We start from the raw sequence: 26,760 nt of genomic DNA on the forward strand, positions 1-26,760 counted from the left end.
CTTCTCTGAGCTCTCTCAAATTAATCCACATCCTTCCTTAAATGTGGTGCCCACGACTGGACACAGTACTCCAGCTGAGGCCTAATCAGAGCAGAGTAGTGAAGAATTACTTCTTGTGTCTTGCTTACAACACTCCTGGTAATACAGCCCAGAATGATATTTGCTTTTTTTGCAATAGAATTATGCTGTTGACTCATATTTAGCTTGTGGTCCACTATGACCCCCAGATCCCTTTCCGCAGCACTCCTTCCTAGGCAGTCATTTCTCATTTTGTATGTGTGCATTTGATTGTTTCTTCCTAAATGGAGTACTTTGCATTTGTCCTTATTGACTTTCATCCTATTTATTTCAGACCGTTTCTCCATTTTGTCCAGATCATTTTGAATTTTAATCCTATCCTCGAAAGCACTTGCAGCCCCTCCTAGCTTGGTATCATCTACCAACTTTATAAGTGTTTTCTCTATGCCATTATCTAAATCACTGATGAAGATATTGAACAGAATCGGAGCCAGAACTGACCCCTGCGGGACCCCACTCATTATGCCCTTCCAGTGTGACTGTGAACCACTGATAACTACTGTCTGGGAACGGTTTTCCATCCAATTTTGCACCCACCTTATACTACCTCCACCTGGGTTGCACTTACCTAGTTTATTTATAAGAAGGTCATGTGAGACAGTATCAAAAGCTTTACTACAGTCAAGATATACCAAGTCCACCACTTCTCCCTTATTCACAAGACTTGTTACCCTGTCAAAAAAAGCTATCACATTGGTTTGACATGATTTGTTTTTGACAAATCCATGCTAACTGTTACTAATCACCTTATTATCTTCTAGATGCTTGCAAATTGATTGCTTAATTATTTGCTCCGTTATCTTTCTGGGTACAGAAGTAAGATGACTGGTCTGTAATTCCCTCGGTTGTCCTTATTTCCCTTTTTAAAGATGAGCACTATATTTGCCTTTTTGCATTTTTCTGGAATCTCTTCCATCTTCCATGACTTCTCAAAGATAATTGCTTGTGGCTCAAATAGCTCCTCAGTCAGCTCCTTGAGTATTCTAGGGTGCATTTTATCAAGCCCTGGTGACTTGAAGACATTTAATTTTCCCATAAGTCATGTTAATAATGTAAATAAATCAATTCATTAATCACAAAGGAACCATCAAAGTGGTCCAAGTTCTTACCAGTCAAAGCATCCTGAGTTATAGGAAGAAGATACAGAGGATATTTTAGAGTTGTATCTCCCATTTGGTTGTATTTATTTAGGTAAAAACAGATTTTAAGCTGGTGTAAATTGTCATAGGTGCATTGATTTAATGATGAGATGCAATTTGAACCATATGATCATCTGCCCCAAAATAAATTTCAAAAATTCCATTCCTGAGCTCCAGCCTCTTTGTGGCAATGAAAAATACAGTCAAGTGCATGATGGGAAATTAATACTTTTTTATTTTTATTCCCAATATTATTCCAATATCTCTAATACTCACTGCCATGGGTTCTCCTACCACAATGGGAAACAGGAAGAGTGGGGTAAGTGTATAACACGAGTCTGAATGGGAGAAATGTTCAAAGGTGGGGTTGGACAGCTGGGCTTCCAAACCTTATTGAAAAGCACTGGGGTGTAGTTCCTTCTTTTCCTAAACTGTTTTGAAAATCCCTGCCTACGTGTTTATAGACTTGTTGGTATTAACCTTCAGTTGAGTTTCAGAGTTTTCAAAGAAGATTTGAGGAACAAGTCCAGTTCTCACTGAAATCAAGGGAAAGGCTTCCATTGATCTTAAAGGGCTTTGCATCTGGTTATTCATGTTCTGTGCCTCACCACTTCTCCTACAACAAAACAACCGAACAAAAAATGTATTGGATGGCCTGACCAGGAACTGTTGAGTATTAAGCATTAATAAAATGTAGGTTTTCCTCTTTCATTAAAAAAAATCTAACTTTTTCTGAACACTCTGTCAATTTTGTGGACTAGGGACTTTCTTTCCCTATGTATGTGTGCAATGTCCCAACACAATGGGGACCCCATCTCTATTTGAGTCCTTAAGGACTCACTATAGTAAAATAATAATAGGCCTTGTGCTTCTGGTGATTTATGATGGGGCTGACCTGGATATTACTGAACAATATAAAATGACTCCACTTTCTACTCCCAAGTCCACAATCAAATCCTTACCCCAAAGAAAGGCAACAAATACAATCTAGTCCTGTGGCACCTTATAGTGAAGTGGGTATTCACCCATGAAAGTTCATGCTCCAATATATCTGTTAGTCTATAAGGTGCCACAGGACTCTTTGCCACTTTTACAGATCCAGACTAACACCGCTACCCCTCTGATACTAAATACAATCTAAAAAATCAAAAATAGACCCCATCCCAAAGCAGAAGTTCATTTTATTAGTTTACACCAAGAAGGGGAAAGAACCAGAGACTCTGAATTTTTATGGATTTGAATAGAAGGAAAACCACAGTATTGTACAGCAAACTCCTTAACTGAGCATTACTCATTCTCAATCAGTAGCTACATCACACGGAGAATGGAGAAAATAGAAGGGGGAAATCAAATGTCAATCACTGAATGAATGCTGCTGGGATTCAGGGATCTCCCTAACCTGCACATTCTTCTCTTCCTGATCTCTAGTGACCTACACTGTCATCGTGACTGAGCCCATGCCCATTGTTGCACTAGTTGTGGCTGATCAGCATCTCCATATCCCTCATGTACTTCTTCCTGGGGAACTTGGCCTGCTTGGAGATCTGCTACACCTCCACCATCCTGCCCAGGACGCTGGCCAGAATCCTGACTAGGGACAAAACTGTTTCTGTGCAGTTTTAATGGTTTGGTTTCCTATTGACAGTTGTGTGTTTTTTTACTAACTTTGATGGCTTATAATCAATACTTAACAATATAGAAAGCCCTGCGCAGTGCAGCCCTTATGAATGGCAGGTTCTGTATGTAACTAGCAGCTGGATCTTGGCTAAGGTCACTCATAGTTCTTCCTATATTAATATATTTAATGTCATAATTAGCCTTCTGTGTCCCTAATGAAATAGATATTTTTCTGGTGATTTTGCCGTAATGATTAAACTCTCCTATGGTTACACTTGTCTGGTTATCCTGGTGACCCTCATTTTCTCCTCTGTAGACATCATTTCCTCATCTCTTTTGACCCTGTTTGTATCATCTCCACCATCTTGAGAATCCCTTGCACCACCAGGAGGCAAAGGCCTTTTCCAACTGCTCCTCCCATCTTATCATAGTTACAGTTTTCTATGGGATCCTAATGGTTGTCTATATATTACTAAACAGTGCACTGAGAGAGCCCTGAAGAAAGTGTGTTCTGTCCCTCACACTGTCTTCATGCCCCTAATCAATCCCCTCTTCTACAGCCTGAGAAACAAGGAGACCCTAAGATCTCTATGGAAATATATGGTGTTGAGAGAGGTGTTAGGATATAGATATTCAGGCCTGTCTGCAAAGGCCTATACTTTAAGAATTTAGGTGTATTCTTATCATTTAGCTAGTTATAGAGGTATACAAGAAACAATTAAAAAATCACTGTCTGTCTGTGTAATGGTCTTCTCTTACTGTGACAGTCTGAGGCCTGATTCTTCAGCTAAGCAGAAGAGGCCAGCCATAAACTGGGAAATGTATGGTCACATCCTCACATTCCAAACTAGTCACATTGAAATAAGGTGCTATTGGGCTGTTAGGAATACAATCCTGTCCTGATATTCCTATCACCTCCAGAGAAAGGGAAGAGCCTAGAAGATGTAAAAGGAAACTTAGTTTGATAGCATCCTCTCTGGCAAGAACTGACTTATCAATAGCTGGGATGTGAAATCCTCATTTCTGTATTGTTCTGTCACTGTAGTATCCACTTTCCTATTGTTTGTCAGTATAATCTCTGTCTGGTTCTGTGATTGTTTCTGTCTGCAGTATAATTTATTTTGTTGGGTGTAAACCTATTAAGGTGGTGGGATATATTTGATTAAATAACCATGTTACAATATGTTAGGATTGGTTAGTTAAATTTCAGTAAAATGATTAGTTAAGGCATGCCGCCTAAGTGGAACTCAAGTTTTACTATATAGTCTGCAGTCAATCAGGAAGTAAGGGGGGGATGTGGGAACAGGGACTGGGGATGGGGGTGGGAGAATTGGGATCATGTTTTGCTAAAGGGGGGGATGGGAACAGAAACAGGAACAGGAACACAGGCAAGGCTCTGTGGTGTCAGAGCTGGGAAAGGGGACACTAAGGAAGGAAACTGGAATCGTGCTTGCTGGATGTTCACCCCAATAAACATCAAATTGTTTGCACCTTTGGACTTCGGGTATTGTTGCTCTCTGTCCATGCGATAAGGACCAGGGAAGTGAGACGGTGAGGGAATAAGCCTCTAACAAGAGGTTGATTGGAATGGTAATAATTATTCATTGGCTACAAATGAAGCATCAAGGTGTCCCAAGTTTTTGTCAGTCAAAGCCCGTGCTTGGAGATATTTGGATGGGAAATGGTCTATTAGAGCCTGATGTTATTACTACAGGCATGGCAATTTATCTTCCATTCTCTGGGGCTCTTGGCACAGACACAGACCATGGGGAGAAAGGGCAGATTTCCTCTGGGATTCGAATGTTCATGGCATCAGCTTTGGGGTTACACTGTTTTAACGAACAATACAGCGTTAATTCCCTTGTGAAGGTAACTCTAAGTGCTCACCGGCAGGAGGGCCCAAGGGAGATCCCAGCAGCAGGAAGGGCCAGAGGGAGGCTGCTGTACCTGATAAACCCTGCAAGGATCCAGAGTCGGAGTCATATGAGGGTTTGTGTGATGCAAACATTCATGCTGGGCCACAGGAGAGAGAGACATTCCTCACCAATATATAGGTATCTCCCGAGAAAAGGACAAGTCTGACTGTGAGACCAAACACCATGCAGTCGATCCTTCATGCTCGGGATTAAAGGTGAGTGTTACCAGTCACAGGGCAAACCCTCAAACTCTTTCTCTGACTTAGCCCTTACTTTGAAAGACCCTCCTGTTTGACAGTGTCCTCATTTAGTGTCCTGAGTAAGGACTGTAGCATCTCATCTCACCATAGGTAGCTAGTGATGAGCACTGTGCAAAATCTGGTCACTTAAATGTTCAGATGGGTTCTGTGTCATCCCCCAGCTCCATCACACTACAAGGGACCTGCCCATGGTCATTCAGGAAGTCTGAGACAGAACTGGAATGGAAGCCAGTATTTCCTAGTCATATTTTAGTCTGTTAACCACAAGATCATACTTATTGTTAACTATGAATCAAACCCTATCTATCTATCTATCTATCTATCTATCTATCTATCTATCTATCTATCTATCTATCTATCTATCTATCTCAATTTAGGGCCAATTGGGGGAGGGAGGATAGAAGGGCCATTTGGCCTGAGTCTGAAGCTCAAAGGGGGCCTTAAATTTAGACACTTCTTAATTTTTTGTCATTTGATATGTTTCACTACTTGTTTTTATGCGCATCCCTATTGGACCAAAATGTGACACACTCTCTCAGTTTAGAGCTGCAAATTTAAGCACATAAGAGATATGATTTGGTAAAACAATATTTTTTGTTAACTGCTATAGATTTTGTCATATTAAAGAGTTAAATTGTTTCATAAATATTAATAAAAATATATCGCTTCTGATGGCACCAGATTAGACAATGATGAATGTGTCCTCAGATCAGCTAATTGTGGTGTGGATTGCACCCTCAGCAAGTTTGCAGATGACACTAAACTGGGAGGAGCGGTAGATATCCTGGAGGGTAGGGATAGGATACAGAGGGACCTAGACAAATTAGATGACTGAGCCAAAAGAAATCTGATGAGGTTCAATAAGGACAAGTGCAGAGTCCTGCACTTAGGACAGAAGTATCACATGCACTGCTGCAGACTAGGACAGAGTGGCGAGGCAGCAATTCTGCAGAAAAGGACCTAGGGGTTACACTGGACGAAAAGCTGGATATAAGTCAACAGTGTGCCCTTGTTGCCAAGAAGACTAACAGCATTTTAGGCTGTATTAGTAGGAGCATTGTCAGCAGATTGAGGGACGTGATCATTCCCCTATATTTGACATTGGTGAGGCCTCATCTGGAGTACTGTGTCCAGCTTTGGGCCCCACACTACAAGAAGGATGTGGAAAAATTGGAAAGAGTCCAGCGGAGGGCAACAAAAATGATTAGGGGGCTGGAGCACATGACTTATGAGGAGAGGCTGAAGGAACTAGGATTGCTTAGTCTGCAGAAGAGAAGAATGGGCGAGAGGGTGGGGTGGGGATTTGATAGCTGCTTTCAACTACCTGAAAGGGGGTTCCAAAGAGGATGGATCTAGACTGTTGTCAGTGGTACCACATGACAGAACAAGGAATAATGGTCTCAAGTTGCAGTGGGGGAGGTTTAGGTTGGATATTAGGAAAAACCTTTTCCCTGGGAGGGTGGTGAAGCCCTGGAATAGGTTACTTAGGGAGGTGGTGGAATCTTCTTTCTTAGAGGTTTTTAATGTCAGGCTTGACAAAGCCCTGACTGGGATGATTTAGTTGGGGATGGTCCTGCTTTGAGCAGGGAGTTGGACTAGATGACCTCCTGAGGTCCCTTCCAACCCTGATATTCTATGATCCTATGATTATATAAAGAAACCACTACTAATGGCTGGTGCTGGATCAAGTGCATGTTGAAAGGTTGAGAACTGTTACATTTTAGTGTCTTTATAGTTTTACATCTAGTTGACTAAGGAATTATTTATGTGTGAGAATTCCTCATTATTATTGTAGCAGGGTGCTGGTACACAAGCACCTAATTAGCCCCTGCTCAGCCAGCCTCAATCAGGGGAAATAGATTGGGGCTGGGGAAAAGGCTGGTGCCTGGCCTCAGGAACTGGCTGCACCTGTGGAAGAGCTATAAAGGCTGGGTGGCAGCCAGTGCAGGGGGGCGAGTGGCCAGGGAAGGGGTAGTCTCCAGAGGGAAGGGAGAACCCCTGTAATGAGGAGACTAAAGCCTCATGAACCTTGTATATAGTGTTGCTGGTGGTGGGTACTAATTGTAAATAAAAACCACGGGTGCTGCAAAAGCCTGAGGCCTGAGAGTGCTTTATTGAAGGAGCCCAGAGCAGCAGGAAGGCAGGCCAGGAAAGGACCCGGTTACACGTGGGGGCTTGTCCGGGATCCTTTATCCACGCCATAGACACAGAGTGGCAGCCTGAGCATGGAAGGCACCCTGCAATGGCTCGCAGAGCAGCAGACCGAACTAGGGAAGACACTACAGTCTTTCAAGGAGTCCCACCAGGTGAAGCGGCAAGCCCTCCTCGCCTGGCAAACTGAGCAGCAGAAAGCCCTCCAGGATTTCATCAAGGAGCAGTCGGTGGTACAGCAGCAGCTCCTGCAGCGTTTGGTGAGTCCTGCTGTGGTGGGGGATGGTGCCCGGTCTCCAGGCCTTAGCCTGTGTAAAATGGCCCCCGCCGATGACCCCGATGCCTTTTTGGGCACCTTTGAGCGGGTGGCCCTGGGAGCTGGATGGGATCGGACCACCTGGGCCCTACGGCTCGGCCCTTATCTCACCGGGGAGGCACAGGCCGCGTACATGGCCCTGACAGAGACCCAAGCCAGGGATTATGAGGCGGTAAAAGCGGCCATCTTAGATCGCCTTGGGTTGTCGGCCGAGAAGTACCGGCAGAAGTTTCGGGCAGCCCAATGGACAGGGCGTGTACGACCCCGGGCCTTTGCACAAAGACTAATGGACTGGGCAACTCGGTGGTTGAGGCCCGATGCCCACACTGTAGGCCAGATAGTGGACAAGTGGTCCTGGAACAGTTCCTGCAGGGCCTCCCTGACAGCGTGCAGGTGTGGGTGCAGCGACATCAGCCGGCCACGCTGGAAGCAGCCGTGCAAAGGACCGAAGAGTACGCAGAGGCTGACTTCCCGGTGGGGGAGCACCGAGTCCTGCGAGGCCCAGAGGGGAGCAGGAAACCCCGGAGCACAGCGGGGGGAAGCCGCCGGACCGGCGATGTGAGGAGCCCAAGGGGACCCCTAGCCGTCCGGGGCAGTTCGTGGGCTGGCGATGTGGTCAGCCAGGACACAAAAGTCGAGACTGCCCGGTGATGGAGTGCGGAGCAGCGGACTTTTGTGGATGGACTGGGACTGGGGCAGGGGAAAAGAGGCATGGGTTGGCCACCATCCCGGTGTGGGTAGGGAAAAGGACCCAGAGGGGTCTGATGGACACAGCCTCCGCCCGCTCCTTTGTACAGCGGCAAGTAGTAAAGCCGCACTGGTTTATCCCTGGGGGACGGATGTGGGTTGACTGCATCCATGGGGATAGAAAATGTTGTCCCGTGGCCCAGGTACCCCTAGAGGTAGATGGGCGGTTTACCTGGAAGCGGGTGGGGGTAATCAAATGGTTAGCATACCCCATGGTCCTAGGGCAGGACTGGAGCTTTCCCCTGAAGGGAAAGGCGGCTGGGGGGAAGCAACCCAGGAGGAGGAGAAAAAGAACCCTAGAAAGGGAGAGCAAGGCCCCGGCGGAGGTGAATCAGGAGCAAAAAAAGTCCCCACAACCTCCGGGGGGAAGCGTGCGACAGCCTAGACAACAAAGCCAAGAGAATAAGCGAGAGGGAATGTCTGAGGAGCCCAGGGAGCTCCCTGGGCAGGACCACCTGGGGGAGGGAGCCCTCGGGGAGATAGAAGGCGTCCAGCAGGGCGAGGCCCAACAACACAGGGGCAGAGGACCGGAACCAGAGGCAGGGAGCTGACTCGGGGCAGTAGGCTCTGAGTTATCACCCCCACTGGAGAAGAAAGGGGAGCCTCTGGCGCGGCCGGCCCAGCCGTGCAAATGGTGTGAGGACCTCTGGTTCAGTGTGGACCGCTGGGGTGCCTCACCCCCGACCGAATGTGCCTTTTGCGGCTGGGGAGTACAAACACCCCAAGGGGTTGTTACAGGGGACCCCTTGGCTGGGCAGGGGGCGCAACAACCGAATATGATCCCAGGCCGTGGAAGACGAGGCCGAGGGAGGCCAGGCCTGGCACCAGCTTGAGGGGGGAGGTATGTAGCAGGGTGCTGGTGCACAAGCACCTAATTAGCCCCTGCTCAGCCAGCCTCAATCAGGGGAAATAGATTGGGGCTGGGGAAAAGGCTGGTGCCTGGCCTCAGGAACTGGCTGCACCTGTGGAAGAGCTATAAAGGCTGGCTGGCAGCCAGTGCAAGGGGGCTAGTGGCCAGGCAAGGGGTAGTCTCCAGAGGGAAGGGAGAACCCCTGTAATGAGGAGACTAAAGCCTCATGAACCTTGTATATAGTGTTGCTGGTGGTGGGTACTAATTGTAAATAAAAACCACGGGTGCTGCAAAAGCCTGAGGCCTGAGAGTGCTTTATTGAAGGAGCCCAGAGCAGCAGGAAGGCAGGCCAGGAAAGGACCCGGTTACAATTATCTTCATATGATAGCTAAGAGAGGTGACTGGTTGGTTGGTTGAGCCCTAGGTTGGTACCTTGGCCATCTTCATGGGATTTTATAGTCTATAGGACCAGATTCAAGGTGAAAATTTGTGAGGACAATCTAACACCTATTAAAGCTATTGCCCTTTAGGAGCCTAGATGTTTTAAAAATCCACTAGGTGCCCAAATACCTTTAAAAATCTGGCCCTGGATGCTCTTCTAGAAGAACTCTTTTAGCCAAACACAAGGTATTGAGTTCAACATTGGGGAAACCAGGGCTAATCTATGGTGTGCGTTATACAGGATGTGAGACTAGATGATCAAATGGCCCTTTTAGGATTTTAAATCTACTTATCAATAAATAAATGGAAAGGAGGCAGGGGTTGACAGTGATAAATTATCCATGTTGTTGCTTTTTTTTTTTGGATAGGTGCATGACAACTCTCTGTTCCAAAACCCTGTGCAAAGCCTGAGTATGAAAGAATACAAACCCTGATCTCAGTCTGCAATGTGATTTTTTATGGTATCTAATGGATGGAATCAACCCAGTTTAATTGTACAGCAACTTCCCTAAATAATGATTACTTGTTCTTTCTCACTAGATACTTCAGATGGAGCGAGGAGAAGGAGGAAACCGACGTACACCTCACGGAGAAAGGAGAAGGGGAAATCAAACATCCATCACAGAATTCATCCTGCTGGGATTCGGGAACCTCCCTGAACTGCAAATTGTTTTCTTCTTGCTGTTTCTAGTGATCTACGTAGTCACCATGGCTGTGAACATCCTCATTGCTGCACTGGCTGTGACTGATCACCGCCTTCACACCCCCATGTACTTCTTCCTGGTGAATTTGTCCTGTTTGGAGATCTGCTACACCTCCACCATCCTGCCCAGGATGCTGGCCAGTTTCATAACAGAGGACAGAACCATTTCTGTGACAGGCTGCATGGTGCAGTTTTTTTGGTTTGGTTTCCTAGCGACTGCTGAATGTTATATGTTAGCTGTGATGTCTTATGATCGGTACTTAGCAATATGTAAACCCCTGCACTATACAACACATATGGATGGCAGGCTCTGTATGCAATTAGCAGCTGGATCTTGGCTAAGTTCATTCATATCTCTGTCCATATTAGTATCTTGTATGTCACAATTAGCCTTCTGTGGCCCTAATGAAATTGATCATTTCTTTTGTGATCTCACCCCAGTGGTTAACCTCTCCTGCAGTGACACAAATCTGGTTATTATGACAACCCTCATATTATCTTCCATAAATGTTGTTCTCCCATTTCTTTTGACTCTGGCATCTTATGTTTTTATCATCTCCACCATCCTGAGAATCCCTTCTACCACTGGGAAGCAAAAGGCATTTTCCACCTGCTCATCCCACCTCATTGTGGTTACAATTTTCTACGGGACCCTAATAACTGTCTACATGTTACCAAACAGCAGTGAACTCACAGCCCCAAACAAAGTGTTTTCATTTTTCTACACTATCTTGACACCCCTGATCAATCCCCTCATCTACAGCCTGAGAAACAAAGAGGTCAAGGAGGCCATGAGGAGAGCTCTGCCGAAATGTAGGGTTTTCCCATGAATCCAGAGAAATTGATTGAAATGGGGATAAATCAACTCACTAGTCAGAATAGAATCATATACATGGTCCAAGTTCTTATCAATCTAAGCATCCTGAGTCTGTGCTTATTAGATTTCCCATTCATTGTTGCAATCTTAGGACAATGTTCTCAATGTCTCAAATTAAACAAAGCTAGGGATCTATTTAGGAGAGGTGGTTGATGGGTATTTTTTAACCTATATGAATTTTCAAAACTTTAAAGAAAATTTTTTTAGAATATTTTCAAAAAGCTGAAAACCCTGAGTCTGAAAAAATGTTGTTTCAAAGGGGCTCTGGTTCTGATTATTTGTCCACTTTTTTTTGTCCTTTCAGAAATCTACCTGTTCTGCAGAAAATCATACCAGCTAGCAATTGACCAACTGACCCAGTCAAAAGATGGTTATGTATGAAATTATAATATGATGGGTTTGAGTGGTGTGTTGCACTGTACGTCAAAGTAGCAAGCTGTAACCTCCATATTCATCATTTGTATATGGTTGTGATATTTCATACAAACAGGGCCGGCTCCAGACCCCAGCACCCCAAGCGCGTGTTTGGGGTGGCAGGCGGCTCCGGTGGACCTCCCGCAGGCATGCCTGCGGAGGGTCCGCTGGTCCCGCAGCTCCGGCGGAGCATCTGCAGGCGTGCCTGCGGGAGGTCCACCAGAGCCGTGGGACCAGTGGACCCTCCGCAGGCATGTCTGCAGGAGGTGCACCGGAGCCGCGGGACCAGCCACTGCCAGAGCGCCCCCCGCGGCGTGCCTCCCTGCTTGGGGCGGCGCAATTCCTAGAGCCGCCCCTGCATACAAAGCACACCACGTAAGATACCGTATGAAGGGTCATTATCTGCTGAAACTCATTGTTCTTTCAAAATATGTATGTCGTTAGTGTGTATGAAGTTATGAGATTTTGCTATATGGTTGTTATTGAAGTATGTTGTGAATCTGGGAGACGCCCACTGCTAACTCTCCAGTGACAACAAAGGTGGAGACCCACACCCAAACAGGCTTTAACTGACCATGACTAGTCATTGACCAGCAGGGGAATTGTAAACAAGAGATTTCTAATTCTGTAAGAGACAGTTCAGTGTCACCTGAAGACTAACAGGAATGTGGCTTGGCTGGTAAGGATCTCAGTCATGCATGGACATGTGACTTGCCCAGGTGACTCCAAAACTCCATCTTGGAGCTGGACTTTGCATAGAAGAGGGGAAGGGGTCTCCACCCACAAGAGAAAGTCTATTTAAGCCTGTGGGAGACCCCTCCATTTGGTCTTCAGCTGGCTAAAGAGAGAGCCTCCCCACCCCCTAGGATACCAGAAAGAAACTGGAACAAAGGGCAGTGACTGCAAGGGGTGTGAGTGATTGCTGGACCCAGGCTCAAAGGAGATTAGTCTGTTAAAGGGAGCATTCTGGAACTGGTGAGGATCTTGTCTGTATTCAGTTTGATTAGACATAGACTGGCGTGTTTTATTTTATTTTGCTTGGTGACTTACTTTGTTCTGTCTGTTACTACTTGGAACCACTTAAATCCTACTTTCTGTATTTAATAAAATCACTTTTTACTTATTAATTGACTCAGACTATGTGTTAATACCTGGCGTGGCAAACAGCTGTGCATGTCTCTCAATCAGTGCTATAGAGAGTGAACAATGTATGCGTTTACCCTGTATAAGATTTATACAGGGTAAAATAGATTTATTTGGGGTGTCACCTGGCTTATTAGGCTCAGCGACACTGTCAATCAACTGATTACAATAGAATATATAGATTTTCCATGGGCTGGGGAAAGTGATGAGGTAGGCAGTTCCACACCCTGGGATAGGTTGTGCAGCAAGACAAGATAGCACAGTAGCCAATAGTTAACGGGTTACATAATGTCTCCGCCCATGGCCTCAAGTTAGCAAGTTAACATTTAATTAATACTTTGATAAAATGTTATTAGTATAAAATATATATGTTGAATTCTGATTTGGGGTCCATAGGACTGGGTAGCTCCTCTGATTGTCCAGCAGATACATTCCTAGGGGTTAAAACAAAGAAACAGTGAAAGTATATGGCAATACAGGTGGTCTTCTGTGTGTCTAAAGGCAGGCATTGGTCCCTTGGAAGGGGAAGTGGGAGGATGCCACATCTTATACTGACTTGTGCCAACTTTTTAAAAACTCCAGGTTGGACCTGTGGGAAGAACATCTCCCTTCAGAAGAAACTAACACAATAGGAACAGGGATTCTTTGTTCAATTTGAAAGATAATTATTGAGTTATTGCTTCAAAATCTGGCATTTCTACTGACCAAGAATATCTTTAGCAAAGGCAATGTTATCTTGTTTATTTCGCTTAGCTAATCATTATTTGCTAGGCCTCTGGTCCCTTGACCATACTCTGGACTTTGGGTCTGGAAAAGAGCTGGCACAATCCATAAACCAGGTTGTTATATAAAATGTGCATGGATTTTACCCCTTCAGGTGTCTGTAAAGGATTTATGCCGAAGTAACTTGCATCAACCAAAGTTTGTAATGTAGACGTAGTCCCTCAAAGAATTCCTAGAGCAGGTCTTTTAGAAAAAAACATCCAATCTTGATTTAAAATTTTCCAGCAATAGAGAATCCATCATAACCCTCGGTAAATTTTTCCAGTGATAATTACCTTCACATCTTTCACTCCCCCAACCACAGTCCTTGGGCATTTCAACCCCCGGTGAGGGCACAAGGCCTTCTAAAAAAACAAAAGGCAAGAAACTTCAGTGAGATTAGCACACATAACTTGGGGTTTACAAGTGCTGGACTCCAATGCTTGAGTTTTGAAGACTTTTTAAATGTCTTGATTCTTACACAGTGCTCCAGTGGGAAAGGCACTGGACAGTGAATCAAGAGATCTGGATTCAGTTTGCTGCTCTGACCTGAAGTGGGGTCTTGGACAAACCATTGTATCTGCCGCTTCCCACTCTCCTTTGTCTATGTCAAGTGCGAGTTTTTTGGACAGGGCCAGACACTTCCTCTGTGTGTGTGTAGCACTCAGAACAATGGGGCCCCCCATCTCTATTTGAGTCCTTAAGGAGTCACCAGCATCAAATAATCACAGCCCTTGTGCTTTTGGTGATTTCTGCTGGGGCAATATAAAATCACTCCCACTTCTATCCCCAAACCCACAACCAGATGCCAACTCAGGGAAAAAGGAATGAATACAATCTAAAAATATCAAAAATGAAAAATTTCAACCCAAAGCAGAGGGTTTTGTTTTCACACCAAAAAATAACATGAGACAGAGACTTCATTAAATCTACAAGGGACTTTACTAGGTTTATTGATTTGATGTTGAAGTTACCCAGATACGACACTGATGGGCAGCGATACAAATCCCTCAGATACACACTGAATTTTTTTAATAGTAATAGACAAAAGCTCTCAATCTGTGTGGCCCAGCAGCCGGGGCTGACATATTGGTGGAGGAAGCCTGGGGGCTATTTCCAGCTATGCCAGTGGCTGTTTCATAACTCTTTGGAAATCATGTCCATTCTCTGTGCCTCAGTTTCCTCATCAGTCAATCAGGGTTAAATATACTGACCATATACTGTGTAGTGTGCTTTGAGATCCATGGATGGAAAATGACCTGTTAGAACTAGATGTTACTATTAAAGGCATGGAAACTTATTCTCCATTCTCTTGAGTTCTTGACACACACAAAGCACATGGGGAGAAATAAAAATTTCCTTTGGGATGAGAATGTCAGAGGCATTGGCTTTGGTGTTACACTGTGCTAACAAAACAGCACAGTGTTAATACTTTCCCTATGAAGGTAATTCTAAGTGATCCCCAGCAGACGGCCCAAAGGAGCTACCAGCAGCAGAGGTGGCCGGGGGAGGCTGCTTTCACCAATAAAGGATGCAAGAATCCAGAGCAGGAGACATTAAGGATTTGTGTCATGCAGACTGGCATGCTGAGCAGCAGGAGAGAGACCCATCCCAACAGCAACATGCAGCTCTGTCTCCTAGAACCGAGAGGACAAGACTGACTGTGAGACCAGACCTGTCACCATCGATGGAGAGGTCCCTGCTTCATGCTGAGGATTAAAGGCGAGTGAGACCAGTCACAGGGCAAACTTTCAATCTCTTCCTCAGAGGACACTCCCCTCAGAGGACGCTCCTCTTGGTCAGTGTCTTCAGTCACTGGAGCTTTGCATGAGTAAGGACTTTAGAATGTGACAATGTTTTATCGCTAGAGAAATTGATGAAAGACAAAAGAGATCTGTCTACCACCCCTCACCTCTCTCTCTCTAATAAGCCATTTATGCACCTTTCTAAGCCCTTAAATCTATGCCTATATCAAGCCTCTTCTACAGCCTCTCTCTTTCACATCCCTCCATCTTTTTACTTAGACATCTATAAATCTCTGTTGAATCCCTTACACATCTATCTACTTATCTCCTTAAACTTCTGAGTGTTCCCATAAAAACTCCTCTGCCTATTCATCAATCACCTTAGACATCCCTCTAGCTGTCTGTCTCCCTATCCTGGACATCACTTCACTTTCTCAGAAACCTTTCTCCACCTTTCTCCTCAGTTTCTCAACTGTTTCTCAGCTGCCTACCCAGCCCTTCCTGTAGTGCAGATTCCTATGCGCTTGCCCACCCCAGACCTGTGAGATGCTATGTATCTTCTGTTGTGTGTCTTCTGCATGGACTTCAGAGGGAGCGGAGGGACCTCAGCATTTCCTGGGAGGGTCTGAGCACCACACAGGAAAGGGCTCTACATTTGAAATGCATGGAGACTGGAAATCCTTACAGATTAAGTAGTGGCACCAATGGGACAAACTTTCTCTGGCCATTTAATGCTCCATCTTAGCTCTCAAGAGGAAGGGTAGCCCAATGATTAAGACATTAGCTCGGGGTTTCTCAAACAGGGGTTGCCGCTTGTGTGTGGAAATCCCCTGGTTTGCCGGGCCGGTGTGTTTACCTGTCCCGTCTGCGGGTTCAGCCAATGGAGGCTCCTACTAGCTGTGGTTCACCGCTGCAGGCCAATGGGGGCTGCTGGAAGCGGCAGCCAGTACATCCCTCGGCCTGCACTGCTTCCAGCAGCTCCCATTGGCCTGAAGCAGCGATCCGCGGCCAGTGGGAGCCACGATCAGCCGGACCTGCGGACAGGGCAAGTAAACACACCGGCCCGGCCCACCAGGGGCTTTCCCTATGCAAGGGGCAACTCTTGTTTGAGAAACCCTGCACTAGCTAGTCATTTGGTTTCTAGACTAGACTTGGGTTCTATTCTCTGCTCTACCACCACCTTTCTGTATAGCATTGAGCAAGTCACCCTGGGCAAGAATTTTAAAGGTATTTTGGTGCCTACTTGGATTTTCAAAAGTAGCTACCTGCCTAACACCCATTCAGATCAATGAGTTTTAGTTGCCTGGATGCCTTTGAAAATCCCACTAAATCCCTAAATACCTTTAAATATCTGGCTCTGGCTGCTTTTTTGAAAATATGTTTTAGTCAAACACAATTAATTGAGCTCAATGCAGGACTAGCTGGGGACATTCTCTGGTGTGGGTTATAGTGGATGTCAGATGAGATGAGATAACGGTCCCTTTTAACCTGTAACTCCATGAACTGATGAATGAAAGAAGTTGAGAACAGGTGTAGAAAAGTGAGAAATTCACTGTGTTGCTGCTCTTTGGCCTGGATGGTGGGGAAAATCTGTCCCTACCTCTGTGCAACACCTTGGTGAGAAGTCCTTCCTCAGCTGGGAGGGAATATAAACCCTGGTCTTCATTGGCATTCTGAATTTATAATGAATCAGATAAAGGGAAACCACAGCATTGTACAGCAAACTCCTTAACAAATCAGTACTTTTTCTTAATCACTAGTTGCAGCACATGGAGAATGGAGAAAGCAGAAGGGGAAAATCATACATCTATCACAGAATTCATCTTGCTGGGATTCGGGAATCTGCCTGGACTGCAAATTCTGTTCTTCTTGCTGTTTCTAGGGATCTACATAGTCACCATGGCTGCGAACATGCTCATTGTAGCGCTAGTTGTGGCTGATCTGCACCTTCACACCCCCATGTACTTCTTCCTGGGGAACTTGTCCTGCTTGGAGATCTGCTACACCTCGACCATCCTACCCAGGCTGCTGGCCACTTTCCTGACAGGGGACAGAACCATTTCTGTTACGGGCTGCATGGTTCAGTTTTATTGGTTTGGTTTCCTAGCAACTGCTGAATGTTATATGTTAGCTGTGATGTCTTATGATCGGTACTTAGCGATATGTAAACCCCTGCGCTATGCAACACTTATGAATGGCAGGCTCTGTATGCAGCTAGCAGCTGGATCTTGGATAAGTTCACTCATCGTTCTATCCATATTAATATCTTTTATGTCACAATTAGACTTCTGTGGCCCCAATGAAATTGATCATTTCTTTTGTGATCTCACCCCAGTTACTAATCTCTCCTGCAGTGACACTTCTCTGGTTACCCTGGCGACCCTCATCTTCTCTTCCATAAACATTGTTCTTCCATTTCTTTTGACCCTGGCATCTTATGTTTATATCATCTCCACCATCCTGAGAATCCCTTCTACCACTGGGAAGCAAAAGGCCTTTTCAACCTGCTCCTCCCATCTTATCGTGGTGACAGTTTTCTACGGGACCCTAATAACTGTCTACATGTTACCAAATACCGGGGCCCTGAGAGCCCCAAATAAAGTGTTTTCATTCTTCTACACAGTCTTGACACCCCTGATCAATCCCCTCATATACAGCCTGAGAAACAAAGAGGTCAAGGAGGCCATGAGGAGAGCTCTGCCGAAATGTAGGGTTTTCCTATGAATTCAGAGAAATTGATTGAAATGGGAATAAATCATCTCACTAGTCAGAAGTGAACCATCTAAGTCAATCTTTCTTACGCTGGGATCCATGGACCCTGGTGTCCATGAGGGTACCCCAGGGGGTCTGTGGGCCCCACTTATCAACTCCTTCCCCTCTCTCCCAGCACCTCCTGCATGCCAGGGAACAGCTGTTTAGTTGCATTGGGATTTGGTTCCTACTTTTCCTATGCTGCTTTGAAAATCCCTGCCTCTATCTTTATGGATTTGTTTACATTAACCCTACGTTGAGTTTCAGAGTTTTCAAAGAAGAATTGAGGAACAAGTTTAACTTCCACTGAGATCAAGGGAAAGGTTCCCATTGACCTTAAAGGGATCTGCATCAGGCTACTCTTCCTGTGTGCATCACAACCCTTCCCACAACAAAACAAATGATATAAAAAATTACCAGCTGGCATGACCAGGAACTGTTCAGTATTAAGTGGCAATAAACTGTGATTTCTTTTTTTCTGTTTTCCTCTTGAGTGTTTTCAAATAATTCTTCAAACTTCTTCTGAATACTTGTAAAGTAGTTTGCGATATAATCAGAAGAATGTTCTATTCTGGATTTATTAGATTTCCCCATTAATTCTTCCAGTCTTATGTAAATGTTCTGAAAGTCTCACATTAAACACAGGCAGGGGTCTGTTTAGGATAACTCATGCATGATATATATATCCATCATCTTTAATCCCCTCAAGTATATATATATATATATATTGCTAATAGAAAATTTAAGAAAAATAAGGATTTTTTTCCAAAAAACTGAAAATCCTCAGTCTGAAAAATGCTGGATTTAAGTGGGCTCTGGTACAAACTACTGATTCACTACGTGTAATCTCTTCAGAATCTACTTTTCCTGCAGAAAATCAAACCAGCTAAAAGTGACCAACCAGCCCAGTATAAAAAGTTATGTATTCAGTTATTATAGAATAGATTGTTTTTTCCCCCTTCTCACTTTTCCCCCAATGCATTTTAAATAATATTCCTAAATCTTTTGACCTTGTCAGAAGCCTATTGCATTTGTGACTGCCTGTTGTCTGTGTTCCTTGGATTCTCCATTAGTCTTTGCAAAATATCCCAAATTGTTGAGATAAACTTGGCTTACAAGCCCAATGCTCTAATGCTTAAGCTACGGAGAGTTTATGTGACCCATCATGTCTTACACTGTGCTCCAGCGAGTAAGGCACGGGGCTAGAAATCAGAACACCTTTTTTCTGTTATTTATTCTGATCTCAGGTGGAGTTTCAGTGAAGCCATTGGCCTCTCTTTTCCCAACTCCCCCTTTGTCTATTTCAGTTGGAAATATTATGGGGCAGGGAGTTTATCTCCTCGCATGTGTGCAGCACCCAGCGCAATGGGGGTCCCATCTCTATTTGAGTCCTTAAGGAATCACCATAGTCAATTATAATACCCCTTGTGCTTTTGGTGATTGCTGCAGGGGCTGACTAGGACATTACCTTGGGAGGTGGTGGAATCTCCATTCTTAGAGGTTCTTAAGGCCTGGCTTGACAAAGCCCTGGCTGGGATGATTTAGTTGGGGTAGTTCCTGCTTTGTGCAGGGGGTTGGAGTAGATGACATCCTGATTTCTTTTCCAACTCTAATCTTCTATAATTCTATGATTCTATAGTATTTAACAATATAAAATGACTTCGCCTTGTACTCCCAAAACCTCAACCAAATCTCCACACAGAAAAAGAGAATTAATATAATCGAAAAAATCAATACCAAAAACTCCACCCCAAAGCAGAGGGCTTCATCCCCACCCCACCCCAAAAAGAGGAAAGATACAGAGTCTGCATTAAATATAGAGGTATTTTGATGTTAATGTCAATTTTATGTTGAATTTGCTCAGATGGTACAGTGATGGGCAGCAATACAAATCCATGTGACACATATGGAAATCTGTGAACGTTAATAGACAAAGGCTCTCAGTCAGTCTGGTCCAGCAGCCACAGCGATACACTTTGACTGAGGAAGCCTGGAAGCTGTACTCAGTTATGCCAATGTCCTGTTTCACAACCCTTTGGGAATCACTTCCTTTCCCTGTGCCTCAGTTTCCAGATCTGTATAATGGGGATAAAGATACTGGCCATGTGGTACAAAGTGCTTTGAGATCTATGGATGGCAAATGGTCTGTTAGAACCCAATGTTATTACTAAAGGGATAGAAATTTATTTCCCATTCTCTGGGGCTCTTGGCACAGACACAGCACACATGGGGAAAGGGGAGATTTCCTCTGGGATTCGAATGTTCGTGGCATCAGCTTTGGTGTTTCACTGTTTTAACCAACAGGACAGTGTTAATTCCACTATGACGGTAATTGTAAAAGATAACCAGCAGTAGGGCCCCAGGGTGATCCCAGCAGCAGGAAGGGCCAGGGGGAGGCTGCTGTACCTGATAAACCCTGCAGGGATCCAGAACCGGAGTCATACAAGGGCTTGAGTGAGGTAAATAATCATGCTGGGCTACAGGAGAGAGAGACATCCCCCCACAACATATAAGTGTCTCCTGAGCAGAGGACAAGTCTGACTGTGAGACCAAACCCAGTCACCATCGATGGAGACGTCGCTGCTTCATGCTCAGGATTAAAGGTGAGTGTTACCAGCCTCAGGGCAAACCCTCAAACTCTTCCTTAGACTTTACCTCACTAAGAAGAACACTCCTATTAGAAGCAGCAAAGAGTCCTGTGGCACCTTAAAGACTAACAGACGTTTTGGAGCAGAGCTTTCGTGGGTGAATACCCACTTCGTCGGATGCATGCGTCCGACGAAGTTGGTATTCGCCCACGAAAGCTCTGCTCCAAAACGTCTGTTAGTCTTTAAGGTGCCACAGGACTCTTGCTGCTTTTACAGATCCAGACTAACACGGCTACCCCTCTGATACTTGACTCCTAGTAGACAGGGTCATAACCTCCTGGCAGCTTTGCCTAAATGAGGACTTAAGCATCTCATCATGATACTGCAAGAGAAATGGATGAAACACAGAGGAGATCTATGTGTTAAGCTCCTTAACTCTCTCTCTCTCTCTCTCTCTCCTGATATAATTACTCATCCCTCTATCTGTCTACTTATTTATGAGTTCATCTGTCTTTTGAGTTCTTTACAGATCTATCTAACCTTTGAACAAGTACCTGTCTCTGTGACCAAAACCTCGCTCTATCCACCCTTCTCCTTACACATCCCTCTATCAATATATTCCTCTTTTACCTTCTGTCTGTCTCTCTCTCTTTCTACCTGGCAGACCATTATTTTCTCAGGATTCACCTGCCCCGCCCAGTCCTGGGAGATGCTACATGTCTCTTGTTGAGAATCTTCTCCATGGATTACAATAGGAGTTGAAGCTGCTCAGCATTTCTTGTGAGGTGCTGAGCACCACCGATGAAAGGGGTTCACATTAGAAATGCACTGAATGGAGCTTGGCATTCCTGACAGCTTGGGAAGCAGTGACACCTGGATAACAAACTTTTAGTACCAACCAAGTCACTCTGTGCCCAATTTTTAAAAGTATGTAGGCACTTAATGAGCTGGGAGCTAGACACTGGCTGCTTTTGAAAATTGCACTAGGCACAAAATACCTTTAAAAATCTGTCTCTTTCACTTTCTGCCTCAGCTCTCCATCCATAAAATGTGGATAACAGCATTGCTGTACCTCACAGAGATATTATGAGGTGTGCTGCTGTAATGGGGTTATCTAAGTACCATATAAGGGTGCACTTTCCTTTCTTCCCCCAGCTATATCCCTTCAGAGCTCCTGATGTTACTGAACGGAGAGAGTGGCCCAGTGTACTAAGTTACTGCTGCGCCTTTTTGCTACACAGAGCTGGTCGTCAGCTCCACCCCAACTAACACATGACAGTCAAACAACTGCTGAGAGCTAATAAGAGGGCTTAGTGTTCCTTGATCTCTCACTAAGGCAATAAGAGTGAGAGGAATCTGCATGTGTGCCTGGTTGGGGAGTTTCCTTTGTGCTTTTGGCAGGGACCTCTATACAGTCTCTTATCTTCTATGCTGCTGATCAGTATCCTGCCCTCATTCCAGGCACTAGATGGATACAAACACATTCATGTCCTAGAGCGTCTGTCCATATGACACTATCCCCCTTCAAAGAAGTTTAGGAGTCATAGCTGGCCGAGCAACTCCCAGTATGATGCCATGGCTAAAAGAGCGGATGGATCCTTGGATGGATAAACAGAGGAATAAGGAGCAGGAAAGTGTAATCACCTCTCTCTACCGCTCTGGTGAGACAGGCAATGGAATAATGCATCCAGTTCTGGGGTTCGCATTTTAAGAAGAATGTTGCAAGATCACAGATGATTGTAACTCAGAGAGACACAAAAATGGTGCCGGGCTGGAGAAAATGCTTCAAAGTGAGAAACTGTTCAAAGAGCCCCACTGTTTAGCTTATCAAAAAACAAGGCTGAGAGCTGACTTGATTACAGGGAATAGGGAGAAAGGAGCAGGTACTAAAGGGCTCTTGAAACTAGTGGACAAAGGAAGGACAAAAACCAATAGCTGGAAGTTAAAGTCAGACCAAATTAAATGAGAAATAAACACACATTTTTAAAAGTGCAGGTGATTAACCTGTGGGACAAACTACCAAGGTCAGTGGTGGATTCCCTGTCTCCTGATGCCGTCCAATCAAGACGGAGGGTCAGATTTTTAAAGGCATCAAGATGGCAAACATCCATTGAAGCTGCTACTCCTTGGGAGCCTAGATTCTTTTAAATTCCTACTAAGTGGCTAAATAGCCTTAAAGATCTGGCCCTGGATGCCCTTCTAGAAGATCTTCATTAGCCAAACACAGGTTATAGAGTTCAATGTGGGGAAAACTGGGGGAAACCATGGTGTGTGTTATACAGGATCTAATAGCCCTTTGGGGCCTTAAAATCTATCAATCCATACATGAAAAAAACAAAAACCAGTGGACAAGGGAAGAAAGTGATCAGTTGACTGTGTTGTTGCTTTATTGGACAGGTGTGTGTGTGTGTAGGCGGGGGAATTCTCTGTTCTAAAACTCTGTGCAAAGTTTGAATGTGACACAGGGTTTGTTTGTTTGTTTGTTTGTTTTTTTGACTATGAGAGAATATAAACCCAGTTGGTAGTGTGAATTATGATGGAATCAAAGGGACGGAAATCCACCCAGCTTCATTGTACAGCATCCATCCTAACTAATTATTACTTTTTCTCCATCACTAGATATGTCACATGGAGAGAGGAGAAAGAGGAAACCGACGTATACCTCATGGAGACAGGAGAAAGGGAAAATCAAACGTCTGTCACAGAATTCATCCTGCTGGGATTCAGGAACCTCCCTGAACTGCACATTCTTTTCTTCCTGCTGTTTCTAGTGATCTACATAGTCACTATGACTGCTAACATCCTCATTGTGGTGCTAGTTGTGGCTGATCAACACCTGCACACCCCCATGTACTTCTTTCTGGGGAATTTGTCCTGCTTGGAGACCTGCTACAGCTCAGCCATCCTGCCCAGGATGCTACCCAGTCTCCTGACAGGAGTCAATACCATTTCTGTCAGCCAATGCATCACACAGTTTTACTGCTTTGCTCTGTTGCTGACCACTGAATGTTATCTGCTAGCTGTGATGTCTTTTGATCGCTACTTAGCAATATGTAAACCGCTGCACTATGTCACCCGTATGAATGGCAGGTTCTGTATCCAGCTAGCAGCCGGATCTTGGATAAGTTCATTCATACTTATTACAATAGTAATATCTTTGGTGTCGCAATTAGCATTCTGTGGCCCTAATGAAATTGATCATTTTTTTTGTGATCTCACCCCAGTCATTAAACTCTCCTGCAGCAACACCAGTCTGGTTACCCTGGTGACCCTCATATTCTCCTCCATAGACACTCTCCCTCCATTTATTTTGACCCTGACATCTTATGTTTATATCATCTCCACCATCCTGAGAATCCCTTCTACCACTGGGAGGCAAAAGGCCTTTTCCACCTGCTCCTCCCACCTTATTGTGGTTACAATTTTCTATGGCACCTTAATGATTGTCTACATGTTACCCAACACCGGTGCACTCAGAGCCCCAAACAAAGTGTTTTCTGTCCTTTACACTGTCTTGACACCCCTGGTCAATCCCCTCATCTACAGCCTGAGAAACAAGGAGGTCACGGAGGCGCTGAGGAGAGCTCTCCAGAAATGTAGGATTTAGAGAGGGTGATTGATATGGTAATAAATCAGTTTTGGTCTGAAATGACCTTGTCAGTCCTCCTGAGTTATAGCAAGAAGATACTCAGCATTTTTTACATTTTCATCTCCTAGTCAGTTGAATTTATTTAGGTAAGTTGGGCAGATCTTTAGCAGGTGTAAATTGACACAGTTGCATTGGTCGTTATTCCCTATGTTATCTCAATCTCTCTAACCCTAATAGCCAGTGGTTCTCCCTTTGCAATGAGAAATAGGAAGAATGGGGATAGTGGGTAGCCATGGTGTGAATGAGTGAGCCTTCTTTAACCCTTAATTTTATTGTTTTGACATTACATATAAACAGATAAAACAAAACATCTATAAATACGTACCCGAGATGGAAATAGCATATAAATAATTCAATTCAATGTTCATTATTTGGTAAACCTGGAACCAAACAAGTAAACAAAGAAAAACCCTGAACCTGCAGAGGTCATCCAGGGCATCAACTATTAAAGTGACTAAATAGGTAAATATGTGAGAATATATCCTCTGAGTATTGAAGACTAATAAAAACAGATTTAAAAATTTTATTAAAGTAGATGTTTAAAATGAAATATACACAGGTTGAGAGGGAAGGTACTGTACATCTGGGGTCAGGCTTGGGTTATGGAGGGTCACAGATATCGTTTGCAAGGATGAAAAGATACATACATATTGCATAACTGGCATAGACACAGATTGGGGTGCAAGGGTTTTTAAAGTGTCAGTGAATAAGTGGGCTCGGGTTCGCCACCCATGGGATGAATAAGGAGTCCAAATCAGTATCAGTGGAGCAGATAGGTACATGGGTGGGGTGCGTCCCTTGGTCCCTCAGAGAAGGAAGTGGGTTATTTCCCTGGTCGGCTGTCTCAATTACTCAGTGTGGTATTGGTGGTATCTGGTGATGTGTTCGGCATAAATGTCTCTGGACCACCTGATGGTGTCGGACACCATGAGCTGTCTCATGAGCCGGGTGTAGCGTCGACTGATTCCACATGGTCTCAGAACCAGCTCATTGCGGGGGTCCCATGAGCCCAAGGCTCCCACGATCAGGGCGTGTACCTGGACTTCATAGCTCTGGGCTCTCAGGGTCTCAGCCAGCAGGGCATACTTCGACTCCTTCCCTGCTCAGGCCTCGTGGAAGGCAGATGACCGGTTTTCGAAAGGCACTGCAAAAGTATGCAATAGTTTCATGTGTGACCATACCTTTATATGTTTTCCAAGTGTTTCTATGGCCTGGTCTACACAGGCACAAGGGGGTGGGGGCGAGCTAAGTCGGTCTATGAAAATAGCGTAGCTGACGTCGACGTATTTAGAGGTACTTAACACGGTGTCTTCACTGCGGTAGGTCGACTGCTAATGCTCCCCCTGGATCGATCACTCTGGAGGTAAGTGTAGACATGGCCTATGAGACAGTCATTTTTCCATTAATGCCATCATAGAGAGCTCACTAAGCCTGTCTGTGTAGGAGGGAGAAATTGCAGATTCTCAGAATAACTCTTTGGTCACTATAATAACTACTGCCCGGTAGTATGAACTCCTCCAGCACCCCCAAAATAAACAAATTTGCAGAAGGAAAAATCTTTAAGTTTTTGCAAGAGCACTATATCATAGAAATATAGGACTGGAAGAGACCTCAGAGCTCCACTCATGACAGGACTATAGACCATTCCTGACAGGTGTTTGTCTAACCTGCTCTTGAAAAACTCCAATAATGGAGATTCCACAGCCTCCTTAAGCAATGTATTCCAGTGTTTAACCACCCTGACAGTTAGGATGTTCCAGAACACATACATTTTTGAGAGGTATATGTAGGAGCAGGATTTTATACTTGTACTATGAGAATTAATGTGTGACTTGATTTGATCCTGCCAGCCACCCTTTTTTATTTCAAGGCAGGAATAGACCAGAATAGTCCTTATGGCTGATTATGGTCACCTTTTGTTTTCAAGTAAGATTTAATTACAGTATTTGCTATAAGTTTTGCTTCTTGTATGCATTGCAAACTAAGTTGTGTAAGGTTAACCATATAATCCTTTCCAAAATTTTTTCCTATATGAAGGCCTCTGTAAAAGACTGTTTGTGTGAATATATGCATCAGGAAAAAAAATAAGGTGTGAAGGCCGTTGTTATACCCAGATGGTCAAAGAAGAAGGAGTGAAGAGACTTAAGGATACCAGAGAACTATCAATGCGGATCCATAATGAAAGAAGGGCAGATTGATGACCCTGAGGTGAAGGCTAGCACGCCTAAGGACAGGATGACCCTCTCCGCGGTGTATTGGAATATTTACATAAAAAGATACCACCAATAAAGGCGTAACGGGTCATAAACTGACACAACAAAATCCATAGACTTCAACAGAGAAAAAGGACTATAAGAACAGGGTGCTTTGCCATGGGACTTTGGGTTCATCTTGCCATACTCCAGTAGCATCGGATCATGACTGACAGATCTCTGCTCCCCTCTGTGACCAATATGGCTGGCCACTAGATTGATCCAGACACTGGACTGGTAACTATAAACATCAATTGGCAACGCTCTGTGTGTGTGTGTGTATGTGTGTGTAAGACTAAAAAGCTTATGCTAACTGCTGTATTCTCAATAAATGCGGTGTTTTTGCCTTCTCCCTTATAAA

The 26,760-nt window shown here is 44.6% G+C and overlaps 3 protein-coding genes across 3 annotated transcripts; all 3 read left to right on the plus strand.

The window, feature by feature from the left end:
- Positions 1 to 9,401: 9,401 nt before the first annotated feature.
- On the plus strand, positions 9,402 to 11,048 carry LOC123347399 (olfactory receptor 11A1-like). Its single transcript, XM_044984815.1, has 3 exons — positions 9,402 to 9,498; positions 9,884 to 9,976; positions 10,056 to 11,048. The coding sequence occupies exons 2-3, from the start codon at positions 9,974 to 9,976 to the stop codon at positions 11,046 to 11,048; spliced, it is 996 nt and encodes a 331-aa protein (XP_044840750.1). The 5' UTR covers positions 9,402 to 9,498; positions 9,884 to 9,973.
- Positions 11,049 to 16,935: 5,887 nt separating this feature from the next.
- LOC123347400 (olfactory receptor 10A7-like) lies at positions 16,936 to 17,883 on the plus strand. The gene has a single exon (XM_044984816.1). The coding sequence runs from the start codon at positions 16,936 to 16,938 to the stop codon at positions 17,881 to 17,883; it is 948 nt and encodes a 315-aa protein (XP_044840751.1).
- A 5,280-nt stretch (positions 17,884 to 23,163) lies between these two features.
- Positions 23,164 to 24,105, plus strand: LOC123347401 (olfactory receptor 11A1-like). Its single transcript, XM_044984817.1, has one exon. It carries the CDS (start codon positions 23,164 to 23,166, stop codon positions 24,103 to 24,105), a length of 942 nt encoding a protein of 313 aa, XP_044840752.1.
- Positions 24,106 to 26,760: the final 2,655 nt, after the last annotated feature.

Source organism: Mauremys mutica, chromosome 13, assembly GCF_020497125.1.
Source record: "Mauremys mutica isolate MM-2020 ecotype Southern chromosome 13, ASM2049712v1, whole genome shotgun sequence".
Classification (NCBI taxonomy): Eukaryota; Metazoa; Chordata; order Testudines; family Geoemydidae; genus Mauremys; species Mauremys mutica.

What these genes read in the sequence shown, in the direction of transcription:
- LOC123347400 (XM_044984816.1), top strand. Translation starts at nt 16,936, where the DNA reads ATGGAGAAAGCAGAAGGGGAAAATCATACATCTATCACAGAATTCATC.
- LOC123347401 (XM_044984817.1), top strand. Translation starts at nt 23,164, where the DNA reads ATGGAGACAGGAGAAAGGGAAAATCAAACGTCTGTCACAGAATTCATC.